This window comes from Lycorma delicatula, chromosome 5, assembly GCF_047948215.1.
Source record: "Lycorma delicatula isolate Av1 chromosome 5, ASM4794821v1, whole genome shotgun sequence".
Lineage (NCBI taxonomy): Eukaryota > Metazoa > Arthropoda > Insecta > Hemiptera > Fulgoridae > Lycorma > Lycorma delicatula.
The window spans coordinates 670136-696952 of NC_134459.1; the positions used below are offsets into that span (position 1 = coordinate 670136).

The following is a 26817-nucleotide window of genomic DNA, read 5'->3' on the forward strand; positions in this document are numbered from 1 at the left end:
TTGTGATAATCGACATGCCAAAACAAGTACAACAAAAAATCAACCATTACCTTAATATTTTCATATAACTAAAGGATGTTATGTAGAGCACTTAAAAAAGAGATAAGTAAATGTTAATAATCCCTTTACTAATTAATGTACCTTTAATGTGTTTGTATTTGCAAACATCATATATAAAGCTCCTTGGTACTAGATAGAAAATTTTAATTTCCCTAAACCATACTGTAGCTGTATTTTACAGACTAGATTGTTCCACACAACCTTTAATAAAAATGACAAAAACTCAAATACAAGGAAATATTCTGTAGCAAATAATATTACTTAAAATTACTATAGAATTAGTGAATAAAATAAAGTTTGCAGAGTAATTAAAACACCTATGAAATGATTATTATATACAAGCTATCTTCCTAGTGTGATTGATCGGCATTATGGGCTATTATAACAGGGTTCATTTGTAAATTTGTTTTTTAATGCGGTTGAAAATATTCACAAAACAAATCTGTTGAGAATAATATCAAAATAACTTATCAGATTACACAAACTGCATGAGTTCAACTTACACCTAAAAAAAAAAAATTACAGATCTCAACTGAATTAAAGGTCTCAAAAATCTAGTAAAGGACTAGGAGCTTAATTAATACTAGCTACACAGTAATTAAAAACACTGCAAACAGAATGTATAAAGAACACCTTCAAATAAATCACAATTCAGCTGCAGAATATTAAGGTCTAAATTGAAAGCTTTCACTTATTTTTATATCTGTATAATGTATTATACGAGTACACATCTTAATTACAACGGTCTACAAAGAAAAGTAAATTTTTTTAAATAAAACACAAGTAGGTAAATTTAAATCTATATTTTATATTACACCTTAAAAGCAAATCAGTTTTTCTCAGATTCAATACAAAACACAAGGGTTTCATAAAAGAATTGTGGGGTTTTGAACATGGATTAAATGAAAACAAAAATGCTTACAGTTTATGTTTATTTATCAAATTTGTCATTTCAAACATTTTTTTTTTTATATAACTAATAAATTTTAATATGTGCACCATTAATTGCTCGGCAAATGGCCAATTGATATGCAGTTGCACATATTTTCTGTTACAGCCACAATTGTTTCATTAATACTTTTCTTTAAGTGACATAGGTCACATATTTTTTGCGAATAAACAATGTTTTTTATACATCCTTCCACAAGAAAAAATCACAAGGTGTTACGTCTGGACTCCTTGGAGGCCAGGGTAAAGGTCCTTGCCAGCCTATCCATCAATGTCCAAATTTTTCATTCAAAGCCTGGCTGACAAATGCATTCAAGTATAGGAGTGCACTATCTTGTTGGAAATGAATTTGTTTTATGTTTTCAAGGTCACCCAGTTGAGGAAAGCAGTAATTGTTTTAACATATCGAAATAAACATTTCCATTAATAGTCTTTTCAGCAAAGAAAAAAGGCCCGATTACACAATTTTTCATCATACTACACCAACATTAACTTTAGGCATGTTGTGTCATTTCTCAAAATTTACATGTGGGTTTTCAGATTCCCAAATTTGTGAATTGTGTTTATTAACACACCCATTAATATGGAATATAGCTTTATCCATAAAAATATTGTCTAAAAATGATTCGTTTTCAGCAATTTTATGGAAAATTAAACATTTTTCCATCATCGGGTTTCAATTCGTGCAGTAGCTAAATTTTATATGCGTTTAATTTCAATCTCTTTCGTAAACTCTGTGAATTGTTGTTTTTGGAATATCAACTCGACGCTTCAACAAGAGATGGATTTGTTAGGACTTCTGATAGCAGAATGTCAAATTCGTTCAACAGTTCATCTGATACTCATGGTCTGCCAGTTGATTTTTCCTTGAGAACAGATACAATTTCTTTTAACTGTTTGAACTTATGTTGTTTATTATTTTCAAGTGGTGCTCTTTTCCATTCCATATTCATGTAGAGTTAAAAGTACAGATTAATTCAGTCTGTCACAAAACACACTTTACTTTTTCTTGAATAGTGAACATAGTAATGAACTAAACACTCCTCAGTAACAATACAAAAACTGGTTGGCGGTTTGAACTGCTGTTACACAAACTTTTGGGTTGGAGGCTATCAGGGCTACCAACATAACTTCTCAAAATTTTCCTACTGCCTTGATCTTCTTTCTTTTTCCTGATTAGCATCCAGTAATTACCAGATAATGCTTCAAAGGATGATATGTATGAGTGTAAATGAAGGGTAGTCTTGTACAGTCTCAGTTCGACCATTCCTGAGATGTGTAGTTAATTGAAACCCAACCACCACAAAATACCGGTATCCACAATCTAGTATTCAAATCCGTGTAAAAATAACTGACTTTACTAGGACTTGAATGCTGGGACTCTCAACTTCCAAATCAGCTGATTTGGGAAGACGCATTTACCACTAGACCAATCCAGTGGATTAACTGCCTTGATCTGAATTACAGAAACCTCACTATTCTTTTATGAAGACCCTGTATACAAAATGGGATTTTTAATTGTAACCATTAAAAAATTACAGAAAAATATTAGTTTCATGATCTTAATGTTACAAAAGTTGTGGCATTAAAATCCACATAATCTCTTTTTAAGCACTTCTAAGAAATAACTATAATTTTGCAAGTGACAAAATTAATATGTAAATTTGTACCTCTTTTGCATAAATAGTACCTATTTAACTAAGATATTACTTCTTTTTTTATGTAAAAAGTGTTTTCTTTGTAAAAATCAATAGTAGTAGTCACTTATTATAAATTCATCCCATTTGATCTGTCTCGATAGCACTGTTCTTTTGTAAAATATCTTAATGAAAACCTTTCTTCTTGTACATCACTTATTGCACACAAATTTGAATGAAAAAAGTCAAGATGAGGTGGAAAAATGAATTTTTAATGGCATTCTGTCGATTAAACTTTTACAGTTCAGTAAAAGTTTCTTTAAACAGATCATTATTTTCAGCTTTTTTTTTAGAAGAAAACCTTTATAATATCTCTGAATGACTGTTGTGCTATTAGTTCCTTAGGATCAATTCACTATTGAATATAAGATCACCAATAATATATGATTTTCTGATTTAAGCCTCAAATATTCCCTTCTTTAATTCAGCATCATTTAATTGTGGAAAATCCTGAGTTAAATATTTATAGTCTTCTTCATCTTTATCTACTCCTTTCACAGAATTCTTTAGTTTATATGTAAAAGTGGTAAAATAACTCAAAAGAGAACGAATACTCAACATTTTCTGGTCCTGGAGTGAAATTAACTATTTTTATCGATCTTTAACAAAATGGTATCTTGATTGGTATCACAACTGCCCCATAAACACATAATGATATGGTATTTAATGATATAATTTCTTTCATGCATTTTCTTCATTATTCTTAGAAGACAAGTTAATAGTGTAGAGGAACACTTATTTGAATTATGCAACAGCACTCTCTTTAAACTTCTTTTTTTGATAAATCTATAAATAAACACTAATTATCATCAACAACACACATAAAAGCAGGCCAAACATCAGCCCATTAACATCACAGCAGGCATAAATTAAGCCATCCATAGTAAAATATTTCATTCAATTTTACTTTTTATTTCCATTTAATGAAATTGTAGTACATTTGTCTAATAAATTTCACTCTCAAATGTGAACCTAGGAGTTCAATTTGTTTGGACAAATACAAGTCACAACTGAGTTTTGCTTGGTGATGAGGAGCGGTTAAATATTTGATTGTTCTGGTATGAATGTTTCATCTTGTTGATACTCTGCAAGATAGAGTCATGAAAACCATCACAGTAAGAATTTTTTTTAATAAAAAAGTTTACTAGAACAATATTAACATGTTATAGGTCTTTTAAATAATAAGATTATAATGATGTAATAAATAATTTTATATGGTGATAGCTTGATAACATCACATGAGTATTTTGGAATACATAATCCGATATAGAATGAAAAATAAAGCAATCACTTTTGTTCTAATTCCAAAAATTGTGTTACAAAAAACTACACATAATGCTTAAAACTTTAAAATATAAGATCTCGTAACAAATCAAAATGTAACCACACATTTTGCTGTGTTTTTTAACACAGCAAAATAAAACTGAAAAAATAACTTTTTAGAATGATACATTATTAAAAAATTAAGTAATACAATTAAGTTATAAATTCAAATAAAATTTTACACTTACCTGGACAGAAATTAGGTACATCAGCTTCACATATAAGCGCTGTTTGTCCAAGTAAGTAAAAAATTCTTTCCAATACAGCATATTTTTGATCAGCATCAGTCAGACCGGCTGACAATATTGCTTTAAGCAACCGAAATCTTAATAACTATAAATAAATTAACAAATTACGTTAAATAATTACATCTTTTTTAAATTAATAGTAACTAAACATATATCAATATTTTCAAACTCGAAATTTAACAGGTAATGAGCTAGAAAACTAGATCCTTAAGTATGGGGCCTGTTGTTTTGAAGTAATTTTAAAATTTTCACTTATCGCTTTTAATTATGCAGAATTTATAAGTAGAGCACTTCTGTTTTTTTTTTTTTTTTTTTTTTTGTTTTTTTAATTTACTTAGCATATCTGATTGTTTTATGAAGAATCCTCTACTTTCCATTTTTTATATTACACTGTTTACTTTTGTGTCATTTTTTGAATAAGTTTGTAAAGTGAAAAATTACAGAAACCTGAACAGTTTTCTGCAGTATTTTTTTTGAACATAAGTTGCTTGAAAACTTTAACTCTTACTCTTCAATGCTATTCACTGTTTGACAAAGTCTATATTGTACTTGCAAGTGACTATTATATAATATTTTTCTTAAAGTTTCACTGAAAATAGTTATTTCAGCTTAAAAATGATTTATAAAAATACATGATTTAATTTTCATCTCTTAAGTTAACATTAGTTTAAATTTTGCATCTTTCATTTCATATGACCTCATAAACTGCAATTTCATGGCTGCCATTTTTTTTTTTTTAACTGTTTTACAAGCTGACAAAATGAAGTTAACATTTTTGGAGGAGTGCAGCACTGTTGTGTTGTTTGTATATAGACAGAAATAGAAATAACAAAACAGTATAGTCTGGGCTTAGTCCTACTGAACAAAGTGACATGCTTGTCATCCATTCTAAACAAGAAATGTCTGTTAAAATAGGTTACAATATTTTATTTGTTTTCATCAGTAATAACACATCTACAGATTACCTAATGCTTGTAACTATATGCTTATTTTAAACTATTAACTTGTAATTCTATAATTCTCACGTCTCTGTTCACCATAATATCATTACTTAAAGCAAACAATTGATGTAAGAAATTTATACTTTATTTACTCATATATACTTTTTTTAGTGTGATATATTTTCATCATGCTTGTATTTTAAAGGACACTGACTAATAACAATTGCTCTTACTACAAAATAACAGGGCAAAAGATAGAATTCATTATTTATACAAAAATAGCCATAATTATGCAGAAAAAATTGATGTTTTATTATTAAACATTGAAATTAAAATGACATCAATTAATTTATTAATATAAATAAAGTCTAATAAATAATTTAATGTTATGTAACACTATTATGATATGAGTCTGCATCCATACATACAGACAATAATGTTTAAAAAAGCAATCTAATCTCAAGGCAGAAGTTGCAATTACTTTACTAGTACCATTGGAACATGACTGTACACAGCAGCAGTTCATAAACTCTCTGAATATAAACTTCACTTTGTCGACCAGCAACTTTGTTTGTAATGCTGTTTAAAAATGCAACCGAAATAACTAACAAAGTCAAAGTTATTCTATCCTTAACTCTCAGATGCTACCTCTTCATAGTGTTATTTTGAAAATGGCTTCTAAAGTGTAACTGTTTTATAAAACAAAACTTCTTACTCCCTACTTTTCACTTTAAACTTTTTACTGCTATTGTTCAAATCTTTACTTTAAAAAAACAAAAGTCTAAAGTGTAACTGTTTTATAAAACAAAACTTCTTACTCCCTACTTTTCACTTTAAACTTTTTACTGCTATTGTTCAAATCTTTACTTTAAAAAAACAAAAGTAACTAAAAATATAAAAAGAAGTGAAAAGTACTTTAAAAAACAGACCCCAGATAACACCAACATTTTTCTTTAATGAAAGGTTCACATTAAAACAATATAATTACTCTTTTATCTAATTGTAATGCTGTAAGTGGCTCACAAGCTGAACATAATTAATAAAATAAAAAAGCAGTACCTAACTAATTGTAATATTATACAGAATGTTGATAATCAAAACATAACAGTTTCAAAAGAATAAAATATAAATAAATATTTATAAAAAATTAACAATTTAATAGGATTGAAAATTTTTATTTTTTTTTTATTTTAGAATTTTACAGCTGATAAATATGAAAGTCAAGCATATCCTTAGTATATGAAAGTCTCAAACGTATCCATATAAGCTAGCATTTTACAATTATATGACCAAGGGATTAGGTAAATAAAATATAAATTAAATATATCTCAATAATATATAAACTGTATAATCATAACAACAGAAAATAACAAATGCTAAATAGATCTTACATGATCTTAAATAGATCTTAAATTTATCTTACATGAAATTTAAACAAATTGATAAAAAAACAATCATTTGAAGTTTGTTTTTAAACACAAATTTATTATTTCCCTATCATTAAAAAGATACAGGATTTCACTAGAATGAAAATCCAGTTAAAAAATTAAATTTTTTTTTTGTTGTATCTAACAAGAACTAAATATTGCTTGATCACTATACTGTTCCATTTACATTGACTGATGAAATTTCTTTTGATGAACCACCATATGCCTAAAACTAATATCAAAATAGCATTGGAATTAAATAATTTAATTTAGTTTCCATTTTAACAAAATTTCTACAATAACTTAAAGATTCAACTAATAACTTATACATTACCTGAGAAGGAAGAGGACCATTATGTCCAGAAGCCAATAAAAATAAAAGCTCAAGCCAATTATTAGTACTAAGTGCATTACACATAGTTTGTGAAACTGCAATAATCTAACAAAACCAAGGGTAACCCATTCCCTATGATGACGATATGTCACACTGGTATTTGACTTACTCTTCAAATGTGTTTTCTAAAAGAAATACAAAGCAGACATGTATATAATTTAAACAATTATATTATTAGAACCAGATACAACTGGAATAAAAAGGTAAGAACATTTACCTAACTATAATAGAGCTTTCAGAGTATCACTCAATCTTCTGTAGTCAAAAATATAAATTACATTAATTAGAATAAAAATAAAATTTTAAATAAATTTCATCTATATGTATTTTTAATTGTCAGTAAATTAAAACTCCTTATTATCTACCATGGTAGAATAATAAGTGATATTTTATATTAAATCATTTAGTTATTATATCAGGTATACCAATTTAAACATTGTACTACTCTCACTTTCTCAATCATGATTGAAATAATTCGATTATTGCATAATAAAGTTTAAAAATTAAAATTAAAATAATGAGAATTGCATATTAATTTACACAAGTGCTGCTATATGTTAGCATTTTTATAAGACCATCTCCCTCAAACACTGTCTGATGGTTTATCAAACTGAAATTTTATTTTTATTTATATATGCAATACTTTTCTAATATATATTATTTTTTGTCATCTTTATTAAGTTCTAATATTTCTATGTTTATGTTAATAAAAGAAATAGAAAACACTGTCTGATGGTTTATCAAACTGAAATTTTATTTTTATTTATATATGCAATACTTTTCTAATATATATTATTTTTTGTCATCTTTATTAAGTTCTAATATTTCTATGTTTATGTTAATAAAAGAAATAGAATCCTTATTGTTTATTAGATGGTCTGCCATATCAGATGAACCTAATTTATTATTTTTGTAATTTCTATAATGTTCAAGAAATCTAGTTTTAAAGGATATATTTGTTTTTCCTATATAAATAACCTTATGATCATTACATTTAATTTTATAAATTGCACACAAATTGTTAACAAATTTGAATTTAGTAGAATTTTAAAATCAAATGCAAGAAGTATAATCATATACGTATATGTAAAACCACCAGATTGTTCATAAAAAGGATTTCAGAGCACTTCAACAATTATTAAAGGAAATATTACATTTTTTAATATTCATGAACAGCTTTTAAAGAATACATAAGATTATTAATATTAATAAAAATTTTGAAATATAAATAAAATAAAAAGAAATTGATTGGAAAAATATTTTATAAGTAAATAAAAAAAGATATTACCATGATAGATATAAGAAGTTTTAGTTTATTGATATAAATATATATATATAGTATAGTGTATAGTGTGTATAGTGAGTGTATATCCATAAATATATAAATAATGTGTACATACATGCATGTGCACGCACACACAAAGGGCTGTCCAGAAAGTAACTTAAATTTTGATATTAAAAAACAGCCATTATAAATTATGTAAGGGGGTTAGCCCTTCTGTATAATCGATTACTGATGTGACCACAAAAATCACAAAATAATTTATTAGATGTATGATGATGACATCATGTGTTATATTTTAATATGACTTTGATATCAATTGAAAATTCCATTGATTCAGAAGAATATTTAAGTATTCAGAGTTGGTTAAAGGAACCTCTTGGGTGCAACAACAGGTGAGAGGTATAGGAATGGTTGGTTTCTAAGAAAGAAAAAACAAAAAAGAAAAACAGGAATTCCACTGAACAAGAAATATTGGATACTGTATTACAAACAAACCAAACAAAAGCTGACAAGGTATGGATGAAAAAATACCGACAATGAAAGAGTGACAGCTAAGGAAGCATTTAATGTTTTGTAAGTAAGAAATTTCAACTAATCTTGATCAACATATGCATTTTTTATTATACATTTTATGTACTAAAATTTCTCTCATCAATGCTTATTTTTATTAAGGTACATTGAAACAATATAATAGATACCTCCTGATGTAATACTAATTAATAATTATAAATTTCATTCTATTATAATAGAATAAGATAGCTGTACGATAAAAAGAGGAAACAAAAACTTTTACAAAAATTTCCGATTTTTCTGAAGAAAAAACCAATTAATTATCTATAAACAGGTTTCTTTTTAAAAGGCCTAATTACTATTATTTTTAAACATAAAACTTTTTACACGTGTGTTTAATGAGCTGTCTTTCTGAACAAAAAACAGAATACAAAGCCTAAGAATAAACATTTAAATATAAGAAAAAAATATATATAAATGTGTTAAAAATATATATATTGATTTGACATTTAGTTACTGATAATATGTGTACAATTAGGGTTACATTTTGGCTACTTCAGTCCATAATTATATTTAATAATAAATCATTTTATGAAAATAAATAAACCGTAACAGTACCATATAACTGAAGTACGATAAATATTAACGACCTACCTCAACAATGTTGTGAAATAATTTTGAAACTGCATTAACAGCAGAAGACTGCATTGAATCAGCATGTACACCACAGCAAATCACTAATCCACGCAATAAATTTAAGGCACTTAGACGCAAAACTTCTGCTGGACCTATATCATCATTCCGAACCACTATAACAAATTTAAGACCATGGATTAATTTTATGATGTTCCTTACATCTCAATATAACAAGGAAAAATAATCAAATATAAATACATCAAAACATATATACTAAGAAATCATCAGATATATACATATATAACATTATTAATGCTAATATGAATGGACCATTAAATACACAGCAACTGAACAGAATTCACTAATTGAGAAGTTTTTTTTGATCCTTAATCATTATCATTTTAAAATTTATCATACATACATTTTAAAAAGTACATTAATACATTTTTTTTATATACCACCATAACAGTTGAAATGATTCATGTTTTAATTCCAAAAATGATACTAGCATTCTCAAGAATTATCAGTATTCCAATGTCATTATGGCGGAAAGTAAGATTAAATGGTCTTCTGTTGAATTCTTCATCAAGTTAAACACAATATTGCCCATGCTAAGATAACTGAAATGTAGGTAGTACTTCTACCTAGGTAGTTCTATAAGTGATATTCAAGTCAATCATAATGTTGCCCATGCTAAGACAACTGAAATGCAGGTAATACTTAGATCTATACGTGATAACTTCCTTCTGTTCACCACACAAACTTGTGTAGACAGTGTAAACTAATAGAAATAAAACACTTTCTGTAATGAAGTAATGCAATCACTACCTTAACTCAATAAGGGAAAGTAATATAAATACATCATCATATTGATCAAAACTGAAATGACCGAAGGATCAAATGGCATCTTTCAATTGGTGAATTCTGATCAATAACCAATTTGGAGGCTCATAAATTAATACTGATAACCAATATAATACAGCTTACATTACTCTTACTTATAAATGTATAGGTAAGAGTTCTAGATGATTGATCTACTCATATATCACTACATAATTTGACAAATACAATACAAATAAAATAAAATTATATACAAACATTTTTTGGTATCAGGTTCTGAATCTGTATCGACATCATTAGCTAATTTTAGATCATATTTTCCTTCTTTGCCCATACGGTACGAATTTGTAGAACCATTATCTCACAACACTCTTATCCACCCATCTTCACCAAGTTTACCAATCACTCTACCTTCCCCAGGTGGCGGACCATCCTGAACAAATAAAAAACAATAATTCACTGCATCACATCATATTAACTTATCAGTGTTGAGTACCAATATAAAATCATACTTTACATAAATAGATTATCAGTGCACTAACAAAGTTAAATATTCAGTTCAAGGTTGAACAAATAAGTTTTTGAAACAATGTTAGACTAAACAAATAGTCCAGTGCTTTGACGGTAAAAATAGAGTATTACCTCAGAATTCTTTTGGACAACACCGATTTTCATGAAAATTTATAATTAAGCTTATCTAATCCTCTGCTTCAAAAGTAATATGTTCCTGATGTGTGCTTTTTGTTTTCTGGGGGTGAAAACTAGCCTTTGTTAAAAAAATTTTAACATTTCACAGATTGAAATCATGTTTAAATATATAGAATAAACATTTTTTTATGTTGTGGAATATAAAATTTATGATGCTTTACTATGTTTCAACTCTTAGAAACCACTCCTATGATGAAATTTTTAAAAAATTAGTTTTCAACAGTTTGAAATGTTTTAATGGTGAAAGAATTAAAATTAAAATCCCTTTACTGTTTGTAATATAATTTATTGCAACGTTTCAACCCTTAATAACTATCCCTTCTGAAAAATTTTTTTTAAATTATAGAAATATTTTGTAGCCCAAAATCATTTAAATGTGTAGAATAAACATTGTTTCATAATCTGAAACCTAATTTATGATGTGTTACAATGTTGTTAACCCTAAGAATCCAACCTAATGATGAAAACAAGACTTAGTTTTCAACAGCTTAAAATGTTTTAATGGTGCATTTATAATCGATTATAAACTTTTTATAGTTGTTAATGTAATTTATAATTTATTGCAACATCCTAAACCTTAAAACTGGCCTTGTGATTAAAATTAACAATCATGTTTACTTAAAATTAAAAACTAAAATTTTTATAAAATGAGCAAAGGAGAAAAGAAAAAAAATTATGTAGATTATAGTAGCACATTTTATTATAGAAATTCTATGGATCATCACAAGAACTTCATCATTGTTGACCTACTCCTCTTAGTCAGTAATTGGAGGACAATTTTGACAAATGTCACCAGAGCATCTAAAGGTCTTTTCAAGTACTTTGAAAAATATCCTATAAGATTTTCTAAAAAAATTTCCGTTTTTCTGGTTTAACATTGAAAGATTCAATTTCAGTTTTTGGTGAACAAAAAGTTACCTTTAAGAATGCATAACTCGATTCGTATTGCAGCTACAAAAATAAATAAAAAATTATCTCTTCGTTATTTTATAAGCTTCATTTTTGCTAATGATAATTTTTTTGATAAATGTAAGATTTTTGAGTTATTCATGAAAAATTGTTCAATGGTTGGATGAAAAATCAACATTTTCAATCATGAATAACTGAAAGTATTGACTTTGAGTCAATACTTTATAGAACATTTTTTGCTTAGAATTTATTCCTCCATTGATTTCTGCGGTTATTTTGAATGTAATAATTTCCACCCCCAAAAAGGGATGGCATCCACCCCCAGGGTAAAAACACACATTGGCACTATATAAATTTTGTTCCTTGAGCTACTCCCTAATTACTGTCTAAATTTTATGTCAATCGGTTTTGTCCGAAAGAATTATGAGTGAAAAACTGTCAAACATGACTAAAAGCAAATATAAAATTACACTTAACTTATAGCAAATTACAAAGTATCACAGAAGCAGTACAGTTTTGTTATTATCCTATAAATACAGACAATCATTATTTTAAAATTTCTGTAAACACAGTCTCCAGCAATAAATGAATGAACTAACATTACTAACCATAGATTTGAACTGCAGCCATTCTTTTGAGACACAGGATAAATATGTACATGCAGTTTGTAATTTAGTATAATACTGCATACATGTACAAAAGGGTTCAAAAAATCACGATCAAATGACTAAGCTCAAAATTCCACCAACGGTACAAGAATGAAAGTAAGATACAAATTTAAATTAAGCATAGTTGCTTAAAAACTGAGGAATAAAATCTGATTGTAATTATTTATTAGTTGCAATTATTTACTAAATAGATATTTTATTCTGTTTGGTACATAATAATAAACTATATAAATCATGTCCTTATAAGATAAATTATAAATATAAAACATCAATTATAAGATAAAAAATAAATGTACTTAAATATAAAAAATTACTACAAGTAATGATATATCATCACACTCTACAACTTAGAAGGCATTATTGAAAATTATTTTGAGCATACATATAAATACTATATATGTAGAATGGGATACAGAAAAACAGGGTTTTATTTTAAATTAGTATTATTTTCAAATTCATCAACAGAATAATACTGATTTGGTTAGAAAAACTTTTTAAATTGGTGGAAAAAGTTTTTAAATGGCTTTATAATTATTAAAAATGGCAAGAAAAGCATAATCTCCCTTCTCGTAAACCTAAGTACAATGTTGAGTTAAACGAAAACAGTTCATTGTCTGATTTGGTAGAGGGTGGATATTTTTGTTTTTAAGGATAAGTAACTATTATCTTTAGCAAAGACTGTGCATTCATATAAACACAAGGATAAGTTAGCATGTTTAATTATCTAAATATCAGTCCACATGATTTATGGGCACCAAACAATAATCTTAAGTAACATAGTTTTTTTTACAAAAAAAGTTAGTTCATCAAGCACATAAAATATAACTAAAATTAAAAAAAAAAAAACTGAAAATATAACAAAAAATCCTTGACATTGCCAAACTATGATTTTTGAGATTAAGATACCAAGAAACAGGATTAATTTTCAAGAATTAAGAGTCAAAACATCAGAGTCCATGAGAATCAAATGAAATATAGAAAGAGTAAAGTGGTAAAACCTGATTTAGTGATAGAATAATGTTTTGAAAATTCAGAAAAACAAAAAGATATACTGATGAAAACAGCAGTATGACAAAGAAATTAAAAAGAAAAAAACATTTAAAGTTTATAAAGCTACAACTTGGTAAAAGGTAGGGAATAGAATTAACAGTCAAGCAACAATTAACAAAATTTAAATGATAATCTAAATGCTTGAAAAGAATCTATGATTAATCATAGTTATGAATTAATGAGTGATGCACTATTAAAAAATAAATTTACCTGATCACCCCACTTCCAATCAGCACCTCGAACAACTCTGGTACAAAGTTCAAGAAGACTAGCAATTTCTGGCCCACTTACAGCAGAAACACACGGTTTATAACTTGTGTTGTGATCCTCAAGTATAACATAAGTCTCTTTATTACTTTTTTCATTATTGTTCTGAGCTGTATCCGTATCTAAAAATTAAATGTTTATTTAATAGTAAACTTGTTTACTCATGCAATTAACAAACTACAAGCTTGTGAAATCTGGAGAAAGAGCATTAGAAGAACAGAGAGGATAAAAAATGAGAGGGTCAGAAATACTTTAAAAAGGGAACTTTTATTGTGTAAGTCTGAGGAAGCAGATCAGAAGTCACCACAAGTAGTAGGTGACTGAAGGAAGTAAAAGAGTAAGTACAGAAAAGGGAAGCTAAAAAAATGAGGTTGAGGAATAGAAATGGCAGGGTAGGAAGAGATAAAGAGGGTTGTTTTAAAAAGATACAACTGACAGCTGTAAATTGTTTTTACCAGACTATCAGAAGCCTAGAAATGGTTCAGACATCTGAAGAAAATTCAGAATAAAAATTTAACTAAGGTAAATTTTTGAAACAAAAATTAAGGAATAAACAAGGAAGCTCAGGAAGATGTGGTATAATAATGTGATGATAAAAATTTTTATTAAAAAAATACACATTGACAAATTTCTTAATGGATATTTAGTGTTTTACAGCTTCAAATTTGTCAAAAATTTGCCTATAATAAATAAATATAAAATTACTTTCAAAATATAACAAAGTTAAGATTTTTATTTATATATATGAAAGGTTTATATATTAATGGTAATATAATATGAAAAAACGTTTTTAGCATTTGAAAATGCAATGCCTGACTGCAAATCAAACCCAAATTTTCTGAATGAAAAGCAGAGATGCTATAACTTGGCAGTACTAATTTAAAACAGATTAAATGAATTATTTTTACAAAAACCTGTTACAATAGGGATTAAGGTAGTTTTTCAAATATGAGTTTTTTAAAGTATAAGCTATTTCTTAAAATAATGCCTTTTACAAAACAATATCAAAGAATACTAAAATGTTTAGTTCATATACAAATAAAACAGTCTGTTCAATAAATTACAAACAAAAAATTTGATAAATTTTTGAAACAATACTATTATACCTAATAATAAAAAAAATATGATTTTTATTTTTTAGAATACCTTTTTATTACCAGATTTACTGGTAATAAAACGTGCATATAAATAAAATTATACAAACCTATTTCCTTCAAAATAAATTCCATTAATGCAAATACCCCAGAATTAATAATAAGACTCAATTCGTTGCCAGAATGGTTTTGCGTTAACATACCTATCAGAGCAAGTAAAAATCTGTAAATAAAATTAACATACAGAACATTATGAAAAGGTATTACAAAAAAAATTCAATCTTACAGAAAAAATTGGTCCAAACACTATCATAAAATACAGAACCAAAAAATAAAATGTTATTTTTTAAATAAGACTTTTTTTTTAATACAGCAAAGGTAGCACATTCACAAATGTAATTCATAGAAAAATTAATTTTTTAGTTTGCTGCATAGATTTAATTTCATATATTTTGACAGGAATGTATACGAGCATAATAAATGTTTAATAAAAACAAAAAAAAGGATATTATAATGTTTCAAACTGACATACTACATAGTAGTTACAGATGAAATCAGTTTGATATCTTACAAGAATTCATTAGCTAATAAGACCCCCAAAAATACTGTGGATGCAGTTATCTGTAGTACTAGATACATCATCCTAATCCCTATACGAGAAAGACACCAGTTTTGTGATGACCCTGGTTACCCACACCAACCCCTATGTTCCTAGCCCTGATGGGCTTTACTGTAGGTCATCTTTTAGACCCTCTAAACCTGATAACACATTACAGACATCGGTTTGGCCTCAGTTAGGATGCCACTAACACAAATGACTTGGCAGACATTTCTATATACTGAAAATGGTTATGTATTGGAAAATACACAACCAGTGTATATTATATAAACCACTTAGTACAGAATATTGAGATATTTTTAATATGCATTTAAATTAAATGAATTCAATGATGATCTGCCAAAGTATTTCATGATAATATTAAGGTAAGATGTGTATTATCGTAATAAATTTAACACTACAGAGGAATAATATGAATCTTAAAAAAATAAATTTCAATATATATATATATATATAATCAGTGGTATCATCTGCAAAAAGGTAACAATGGTCTTTCACCTCAAGCTTAAAGATATTTTTAAGGGTATTCTTCCAATATACCTTTTTCCTTCCAAACATCTTGCCAATTCTAGATCAAGGAACAAGGAAAAAATAGTTCATCTTCTATTCATCCACATTTCTTCATAAAAGAACATAATATATTTTATTCATCTTTCCTTATTATATTATTTGGTTTCTTTTTACATTTCCAAGTCGGAAATAACTGTTCCTTCCTCTATTTTAGTTAAATCTCCAGACAATGGTAAGTCTATAAACTTCTACCCTGTCCTGCAGTTTACAATACAAAGCCAATCTTTGATCCAAATTCCTTGCTCTATCCATCCTTAATTTTCCCTAAGTGCTTTTTAGAAATTTATCAAATATGATTGTATTATCTTTACTTCTGCCCAATTTCTGAAAAATCATGTAAGCATGTCTCATCCATCCCATTAGAAAGTTAATTTACAGAATATACATCCAGAATAGATATATTAACCGAAAAATTAGGTTTTCATTGTTTGGTTTATTAGTAGTAAATGAATTATGATTAACTTAAAAATTACAGACATAATTTTAAATAAACCTTCCAGATAGCATAGAAATAATATTAATTCTTCACAATTTTTTTTACCTTGTCCATGAAAGCTTTTTAAGAGAATTGAATGGAGTTCGTAATGAATGTGAATACCATTTTGCCCACCTATCAGCTTGCAAAATAAGTTCCTTGAGATTACTTAATGTTCATTCTAAAACTTGGTTCTTCAGTAGTAAAAGCTCTGCTTTTTGATATGGAGTAACAAGTTCAATATCCCACCTGAAAAAACAAAATCTTATTAATATATTATAAATTTTTCCAACTATGTCATCACATATCTCTCTGCAATAAAAAACTTACAAAAGAAAACAGCAACTGATAATACTGTAGAGCAGAATAACATGTATGAATAAACAAGTGTCAAACAATTGTGCAGAATAAGTGAAAGAAACTCAAAAGGTCATAAAAACAATTCCTCTATAGTCTAATACTCATACACGTTACAAAAAAAAAATTGGAATGGAGAAAAGAAATTTTTATAAGTATAACTTACTGAAATTTACAGCAACAAGAATAACAAAGCTGTAATATACAGTGTACAAACAACCAATATTGAGATTTTAAAGCTATTTAATATCTCTTAACTTTGACTTACAATAATGAATCACAAATAAAATGATAGAATGTATCTTACACTTTTTCCTACAAGTGTTTGATGTAAGCATCTTCTTACCACTCAACTGATAGGATAGTTCATCTCAAACATTAATCAGCATGTCTAAGTAATAAAAATGACAGCAGCTTTAATCCTGTGCCTAAAATCAGATAAGTCAGTAGAAAGCAGAGGCACATACACAAAATCCTTCACACAACACTAAAAGAAAAATTACATGGGGTCAGATCAGGCGACTATGGAGCCACTGCAAACAAGCTTTGAATCAGGTCCATGCCAACCAATCCAGCGGTTGAGAAAAATGTCTTCAACCAATTCCAAACAGTTATACCAGTAAGGAGATGTACCATCTTGCTACCAAATAAAATTTCTGGTCCATCTTGCAGTTGAAGAAAGAGCAATGTACACAGCATATCCAAATAAGCAACTCCAGTTATACTTGCTGTAGGGATATTAAACAGAAGATTTAATCTTGCGGAGCCCCTTTCACATTAAAGTTCATAAGGATTCTCTGACCCCCAGAGATAGACATGATGTGTGTTACTTTTCCACTAAGATGAAGTGTAATTTGATCACTAAACACAATATGATCAAGAAATTCATTAACTTCAAGCTGTAACATTTCAGCAGTGAAGTCAGCATATACAGTGTAGTCTCAGTAGGCTTCAAAGACTGTAACATGGTATGGATGCATATATGAGAATTTCCTTAAAACATTCCACTGTGTCATCACCAGCATTGCTATCTAGTGGCTGGACTGATGGTTCTGAAACATTAGGAATTCTCAAGGAAAAGGATCTTAAAAATAAAAGGATTTGAACTGCAGATAAAATTCAATTTATCAAAGCATTATTTAATTAGCTTTTTCCTGTATAATAACTTATCAAAGTTAAATAAAAGTGTATTAGTTTAATCATTTTAATTAAATTCAGACTAGTGGCATGATCTTAGCAATCAATGACTTAAAAAACCTTTATGAATGTGTTAATTTAAAAAAATACCATGATGATCTTTGTGACTGAGATTTATATTAAATAGTGAAATTAAGTAATGTTTAAATTAAATTACAAAATAAAAGTCTTACCTGTTAATATTTTTTTGATTCACAGGTCCCAACCAACCATTAATGATGTTATATTTAACAGAAGGAATTAACTTATCTCTTTTAAGGAGTTCTAATATCATTAATATACCAGATTTTCTAAGATTAGCTCTCTCCACCTACACAAAATGATACATTAATATGTCTTTCTATAAATTTTACACATGTTAATATTTAAAACAAACATAAGTGTTGGCTACAGTGTATACATTGAAAATGAGATTTTACTTACAGCCATAATCTCATCTGAGATAAATAACCAAAATTCATCAATGAAGTAACAAAGATTTTTGTAAAAGTTAGCTTCAAAAAAATAATTTTTCCATATTCAAGGTATATAGCAATTTAGTTCAAATACTTCCATCCTGCTATTGATAAGAAAGTAAAGAAAACTAGGCAAAATTTTAATGTATTCAGATGTTTTTCTTTAAATGAGTAAAAGACCTTGAAAAACATACAAAAAAGTTTTATTGCAATTAATTCTCACATGACATCTATCAAAAAATGTTTTAGATAAATAATTGCTTAAAAAGCAGTAGAGAGCTACTTAGATAGCGATCTACTTTAATAGTTTCTTATATAATATTAAATAGTTCAGCAAAAGAATGATATTTAATAAGAAAATTATTTAATGATTTTTAATTATCTTTTTAAAGAAGATAAGTGGTAAGTGATATTCAAGATTTATGTAATACCTGTATTTATGCAGTAACTTCTTATTTACTGAAAAAAAAAATCCGGCCAACTGAAAAATTTTAAAGAAATTAAATAATAAGAAGTTTACCTGACAATACATAGCTTTTCTTAATGCTTCAACATCTCCACCTTCTTCTTGAGTCACAAATTCAACTACGGACTGTATTAATTGCATTTCATTAGTGCATCGAGCAGGAATTTCATAAAAATCTCCACCTTAAAAGAAGATAAACATACATAAGTTAAATTATTGTAATAAGTGAAAAGATACTACGACGTTAAAAGATAAATATGAAGATTAGAAGAAAATATGAGGTTTATTTAAAATGTACACAATCTTAGGGCATAAAACAATATTTCTTTACACTTAGTTCTAGCTTTCTTTTGAAATGTGAACACTATCACTCTACACAGTTCACCTCTTTTCCAGTTCACATAATTTCTGAAAATTTGATTTTGTCTTATTGTGTTTATATCCACACACTTGTCAAATTGTAACCTACTAAGTGACATTATCACTAGATGTGAGCTTCATGTAAAACACCAAATTTAAATAAAACACAGAAACATAATTTTATAACAATAAATTTTTAATAAACAAATAAAATAAAATTACTACATTGGGATTTGCACAAAAATGTACTAGGGCTATGTTGCTTATGCTTTTCTGTTTTACAAAAAATTAAAATAACTCAACACATCAAAAAATATTTCTAATGGCGATGGATAATTCACATTACTTATAAAAATAAAGAAAAATGGCGATAAAGTCCCATAAATAGTCTACTTAAGTTCGTAGAACCACTATTACATAACTATTTGTATACATCTAAATTTAACAAAATATCTTATTAATACTTATGGGAGTAAGAAATTGGCCAATCCAAAATTAATTTTAATTTCAATTTTATACATAATTTATCATTTTAACATGTTATAATTTCAATATTTTTTAATGTTATAAAAAAAATCTATGGATAAGAAATCTTCTGATAAATCCATGAATGTATTTATGGAGTGACCTTTGATATCAAATTTTCATACCTGTATTCCGCACAAATCAGTCTATGATTTTTCTGATAGTTTTTTTTTAAAATACTCACAAGACTCATCTAACCACGACGATGTCCCACATATAACTGAGCTTTTCGATGGTGTCAAAGGTCTATCCCACCACTATTTCTCTGAATTGCCCAAGTCTGTGTGAGTATGTGTACTCATACAAACGTAATACTCTTTATATAGAAAAGTTTGCTCATTTTTACTCACATGTCATATTTCTTAAAATTCTATTTTAAGAAGGAATTTGATAACTAATGAATCATGCTGCTACTAATTTTATTTTTACGTTTTAAAAAAAAATATCATTTGTTGACGTATTAAGAAATCCATATAACAAATAATTTACAATAAAATAAAATACAAATAAATTCACCAATTTAAATACACCAATTCAATTTAATTTGTATTTTATGTCAGAATTTATAATGGTTACAAAGAGGAATAAACAGAAATCACATATACCCAAATCCAGAATAAGATGATACTGAACCTTCAAGGGATTCAAAGAGTTTAGTTAAAAAAATTTATGTGTAGGTGTAAAAATTGGCAGAAAATTTATCATGAAGAAATTTCCAGTTGAATGGATTTGGTCTTTGTACAAGTAAAAATTAAGTAAAGCTTATTCAGACTCTGTTGTTAACCCACCTTGCTATCTTTGCCCTACAAGAGTTACAATGTTTACAATAATTTACAGTTATCATAGAGCATTGATTTTAGGTTACATTCAACTTTCATCATTAGTTTCCACAGTGTGAAAAAAGTTATAATCAGTACTTCTGTGTTACATTCTGCTTGTTCTGTGCTACATTAATATGAAATTGTTTTTACCTCAGTTGAGAGCAAATTAGGTAAAAATTTAAATTACTTTACATACACCCAAATCATTTGTTGAAATTCCACATGCAGGACCTTCAATAACATATCATTAGTAATTTCTCGGCCAATCAACTGACTATATTTCGTGATTAAATACTAGACTATTTTTGAAAACATCAATATCTCTTAGCTTATTAATAATCCACCAAAATGCGAATTAGTTTCCATTTAAGTTGTGATCAATATAGACATAAAAAACTTAAGGCATGAAATTTAAAAATTGTTTTTATGGGTTTTTGGTAGGATAAGCAAGAATGTTACATAAAAATAAATTATTAATGCCAGTAACTCTTCAAATTAATTTTACTTTAAAAGATAGAAACTAAGGTATAATTATTACAATTTACATTAACATTTATCAAAAAAGAAATAATTTTACCAGAACCAAGAGGAAGTTGGTCACTACTATGATCTTTTTTCTCAACACTATCTTCACTTTCCTTTTTTGGTTTTGATTCAGGAGGCTGACTCTGAAACACAATATAAATTGCTTTATATTATAAGCCCTTAAATTTCATTAGGAATAGAAATTTGGAAAAAAAAACTAGTGACTTTTAATTAGAATATAGTCAAAATTTTTCTGAAGAATAAACAAATACTCAATCGGCACAAAAAATAAACAAATACTCAATATGATTTACACAATAATTTCTAAAATTCACTTTTATTCGAATAAGCATATATGCTACATACATGCTGACCTTCACAGAAAAGTGGCAACACCTGCGCCTTATTATTTTATAATTACTCATTATAAAAAAGAAGCTAACAGGTAGCTGTAATTGGCCATAAGCAAGAAATTACCATGGTGTGAAATAAATAAATAATTATTTAATAACAGCACTTCAAAGTAGTAAAATTAATCATCTTATTCTCTAACAATGGATTAAATACACTCCTCCAATCATATCTAAGCACTGGTAAGGATTATACAAACTTCCCATGAACAAGTACTAATAATTATAAATGTACTGAATTGTAGTATCTTTATCTTTTACATAGAAGTTACTGGATATGAATCCTGCTAAGGATTAGTATTTTTCATACACTATAAAAATCAACTTAAATAAAAAAAAACTGTAGGGCATCATCAGCCTGCTCCTTCTATATAAAATAAATAAATCAGTATTAAATATATATACATATAGAAGCGAATAAATTAATCCGAACAAAGGGAATTTTTGTTCTGCTGTAGGGAATTTTCATTTTGTGGCTGCCTGCTTGCTGTTTGGTGTTTCAGATTATGTTGTTAGTTGATATACAAAATAGAATTAATGGTGTTTGTGCTTTTATAATTCATTGCCAATTAGTTTTTGGCGATCTTATTAGTTTCTGTTAGAAGTTTGTTATTTGTTTCTAGTTAATACAATGGATATTAAATGTAAAGTTCCCTTCTTTCATGTAGTTAAAAACTATATTGTTGTTACTGTAGCTGCAACAGGAAGGGACTAATTTAGTATTGTCAGAGGCTAAAGCAATATATGATTGCTTATATTGTTACACTTTTGTTCTGATGTATTGTGTTAATTACTAATAATCTTTTTATTTTATTAATGGAAACAGAAGTAAATCATATTTTATAGGATATTAAAATATTTAAGCATGTACTGTAATGTATTACATTAAGCGATCTACATAGTTTAAAGTTTGTTATTTTGTAAAGATAAGTTGATAGGTTACATTTTATTAAGTTTATAGTGGTATATTTTCTGATTTAGTTTTTGACATTTTTTATTATATACTTATAAATTAAAAATGATATAAGGTTACATTAACATACTTATATACCTACCTGACAATATTATAGAGGAAATTTCTCAGTCACCTATCAGAGAATTTTTATATTTGTAAAAATACTAATTACTTGGGGAATTACATTTTCATAAATAGATAAATTACAACTGTAATCAAACACGTCTTTTTCAGCATTATCTGGGGTCATTCCATATCAAATCACTCAATCTAAAATTAAATGGTTGCATGGCCATTTTTGATATTTGTAATTTTTTGAAAATTCACTTTCTCATACTTCAAGACCAAATTTTTTTTAATTTTTAAAAAGTTGTTTGTATGTGCTAGGTTAAACTTTATGATGCTTTGCATGCTAATTTTTGAAAATATATTTAATGATACATACTGAATTTATGTATTATAAAAAGTGAATTAAGACACTCTTGATGTGACCAGTAGAATTTATTGTAACATCAGCTATGAAATCACATTGTCCAGTTGCTGTCAATAATTCTGAAATAAGAGTTGAAGGAGAGCGCTTCAGTGAAGACAGTTATTTATTTTAGTGATTGGTTCAGTATAAGATAAAAAAAAAAACTTTGTAAACCTCTGATCACATGACTGAAGTTAATGTAAAATGGAATTTTGCCACAAACAACACAATCATCTGAAATTTTGCAGCATGAAATCTAAACAACTATAACTGACAAATACCATAATCATTTACTCAAATTTGTGGCATCTCTCTATCAGGCTGAGAACTTTTCGAACAACCCTGGTATATCCAGAGAAAGTTCTTACTACCAGACTATTGCACTATTTCAAACATTTGATTCAAAAATATTTATTTCCTTACTTTTTTGTTAAGTAGGCTTAATTGATGTTGTCTTCTGTTTATCAACTGCAACGACTTAGCTGGATTAGATTTATTACTATTATTGTTATTTTGAATAATAATTGTAATTACATGCCAATATATAATGAGATTCTTTAAAAAATTCATTAAAAAAGTTGATAAATAGAGTCACACACTGACTCATGAACATATAATAAATGAAATTTCCATAAAACACTCAATTCAAATGTGTTGAATAACCTGAAATATATATATTTTTGACGTGACGTCTTATAAATCAATGAATGCCGGCAGCACGCACGAAAGAGCATGACTCATTGTTCCATTCCGCCTGAGCCAAGCATATGAGCAAGAGAGAGGCACGATCGGCCTAAGCGTTCAGTTTGTGCCGCATCTATCTCTCTTCCACTCGATTTATTGTCATTGATTTGATTTCAGTTTATTTCTATAATTAATTATTCATGATTATATTTAAACATATTATTTATGTTAAACTTGCAAAAACTATAAATAATATTTAAAAATTGAATATTACTGTTTTTTAACCAGAATTTTGATTTACTTAACACGAGTTTTAAAAATATTTAGAAGTTTTAATGACAAGTTGAACCGCTTAACAGTCGTGCAATGGAATATACTATCATGTCAAGCAGGTTTTGGCGGGCTTTTCAAAAACAGCAATTTCATGAATTTGATTTATGATTTCAATTTCATTGTTTTAAATTGACAATTTATCATCATTGATTTGATTAAAGTTTATTTCTACAACAAATTGTTCATAATTATTTTTGAACAAATCATTCAATTTAAACTTGCAAAAATTATTAAATAATAATTATTATTATTATTATTATTATTATTATTATTAAATGAAATGAAAAATGGAATATTAAGTGTTTCATTAGCTAATTAAACTATCACTTCGATTCAATTTGTTTAAACAAGTAATTTTTAAAACATCCAAATCATGGATGAATTTAATTAATTGGTATTTTCATCTAGCCCAACGCCAGTTTCTCAAAAAACACGTGTTTACTTCATAAGGATTAAGGGTCATTAAGGGTTTTTTTTTGTGACATTACAATCAAAGGTCAACGAATATCATGGGCGCGAAGCACCTGCGATATTCGTCTTTGCAAGATATTGTTGGTCTTTGCAAGACGTTGTCATGCTCAAATCTCGTGCGAAACGTAGTTTCACACAAACCAATTTTTTTTTTTTAATAAGAAATTTCAGTGGTTCATGCATGTGAAAAAAATTGTTTTTTGTTATTTTTTTTAATTGGGCAACTAAGTAAAACATTTAACAAGAAATTATAAGAAATAATAATTACAGCATAAACAAAATAAATATACACCAGACCTGCATATTGGTATTCTCAAAGTTATCTGGTTTGGCAACACCATTAATGTCCATAATCTACACCATTAATGTCCATAATCTAAGTATAAAATACAACTTCATTAATACATGTATTTACAGATGAGGAAAATAAAAAAATTATAATATATGTTTAACATATATACTAAAATTATATTTGATAAACAATTCTGTCACTCTAAATTATTTTATATCTCACCACCAGAACATTTAAATAAAATTCTGAATTTCACATAATGCCACATAATGGAGCAGAAAATTTGGTAATGATATCTTAAGGAGGTAAGGAAATACTTGGAGTTTGGGATGATATACTGCATAAGTTTGGATGATAGAACTTACTCCAACACATTCTGAGTACAAGTATAGATTAAGAAAAGAATAGATTTACCATGTACACATAAACAAGTGTGTTTGAAAATACAGTAGCATTCATCAGTGAGAGCCTTCAAGAGCTGCAGCATCTAAAACAGTATACTATGCACTCTGATAGGAAAATTTAAAAGTGTCTGTTCCTCAGTGATAAATAAACTCTTAAGGATCTTAAATATGACTGAATTTGCTGGCATAAATTCCATAACATTCTGCTAGATTGCATCAGTCATATAGGTATATTATGGACACACACACACACACACACACACACACACACACACACACACACACACACACACACACACACACACTCATTGAATGATTCCTTTTTTGCAAATACAGTTAGCCTTCTTTGTCTTTGGAGCTGTGTACGTTTAAATCTTAATAGCTAGTTTTATAACAATTGTCAAATGTAGAGGGTGGTCTTCATGTACTACTACCAATCATTCTTCTGTATATTTATTCAACTTCATTTTATTACTGTAATAAATTTTTCTTTCAAAAACTGAAGAAAAGCTACAGAAAATATATGTTTTCTGAGAAATTTTTAACCTATCTAGGCTTAAGACTCATGTGAAACTTGCAATAAAAGTTTTTTAAAAATATATCCTATTTACTGCCTGGTAACTAACCTTTATTATATTTCTAGATAAATTTTGACATTTTCAGATCACCGGACCACATGATGTCCCAGTGCAATTGATTCTTGCCATACAGAGAAGCATGCCTGACAGATTTTGGCATGCTTAACAGATAACATTATGGGGAATATGCTCCAGATGGAACAGGCATGACAGGCTAAGATGATGGTCAGAATTACCTGCACAAAGATGGTGGAGTGGAGGAGTACAAGAGTGAATTCCCTCTGATATTCCTTGGAGATGTGTTCATATTCATATTTAAAGCAGATCAAAAAAAAGTAAAAGTAAAGGCTGAAGCACATGACTGTAGTTTGCTACGACATGCAACTAATGCTAGCAACAGGTACTTTGTTCCCAACTCATGAAAGGTGTGACAGTAATTCCTCATCAGACATCTATTTCATCAATGGTATTAGTGAAAACATTCACAATAACAAAAATGTTTTTTAAAACACCTACTCCACTGATAAAACAAATAATATAATAGCTTGATATATAATAATAAATAATAGCTTTATACATATATATTTTACTGAAATTAATTTTTTAAATTATTCCTTTGTACTGTGAATTATATTTAAATTCTATTAATAAACATTCTAGAACAAATTATTGAGATAAGGCATATAAATGAGGATGCAGGATCACACAAAAGTACTTTCATGAAAAATTAAGGTAAGCTGTGTTTTATTTCAATATTCTGCACTAGAATATAGAATTTATATATGTCAGCAGGAGTACATTATACCTACACACCTGCACAAGCGCACCACTTCTCACAAGCTG

The 26817-nt window shown here is 27.6% G+C and overlaps 1 protein-coding gene across 1 annotated transcript in view; it reads right to left on the reverse strand.

Annotated features, from left to right (window-relative positions):
• LOC142324659 (E3 ubiquitin-protein ligase HERC2-like) overlaps positions 1–26817 on the reverse strand; it is a 95294-nt gene that overhangs the window by 62521 nt on the left and 5956 nt on the right. The window contains 12 exon segments of the mRNA XM_075365530.1: positions 4217–4361; positions 6979–7082; positions 7085–7163; positions 9488–9642; positions 10568–10742; positions 13855–14033; positions 15116–15228; positions 16736–16918; positions 18397–18533; positions 19199–19326; positions 21428–21518; positions 24998–25076. Coding sequence (XP_075221645.1) covers positions 4217–4361; positions 6979–7082; positions 7085–7163; positions 9488–9642; positions 10568–10742; positions 13855–14033; positions 15116–15228; positions 16736–16918; positions 18397–18533; positions 19199–19326; positions 21428–21518; positions 24998–25051 — 1543 coding nt within the window. The 5' untranslated portion in view covers positions 25052–25076.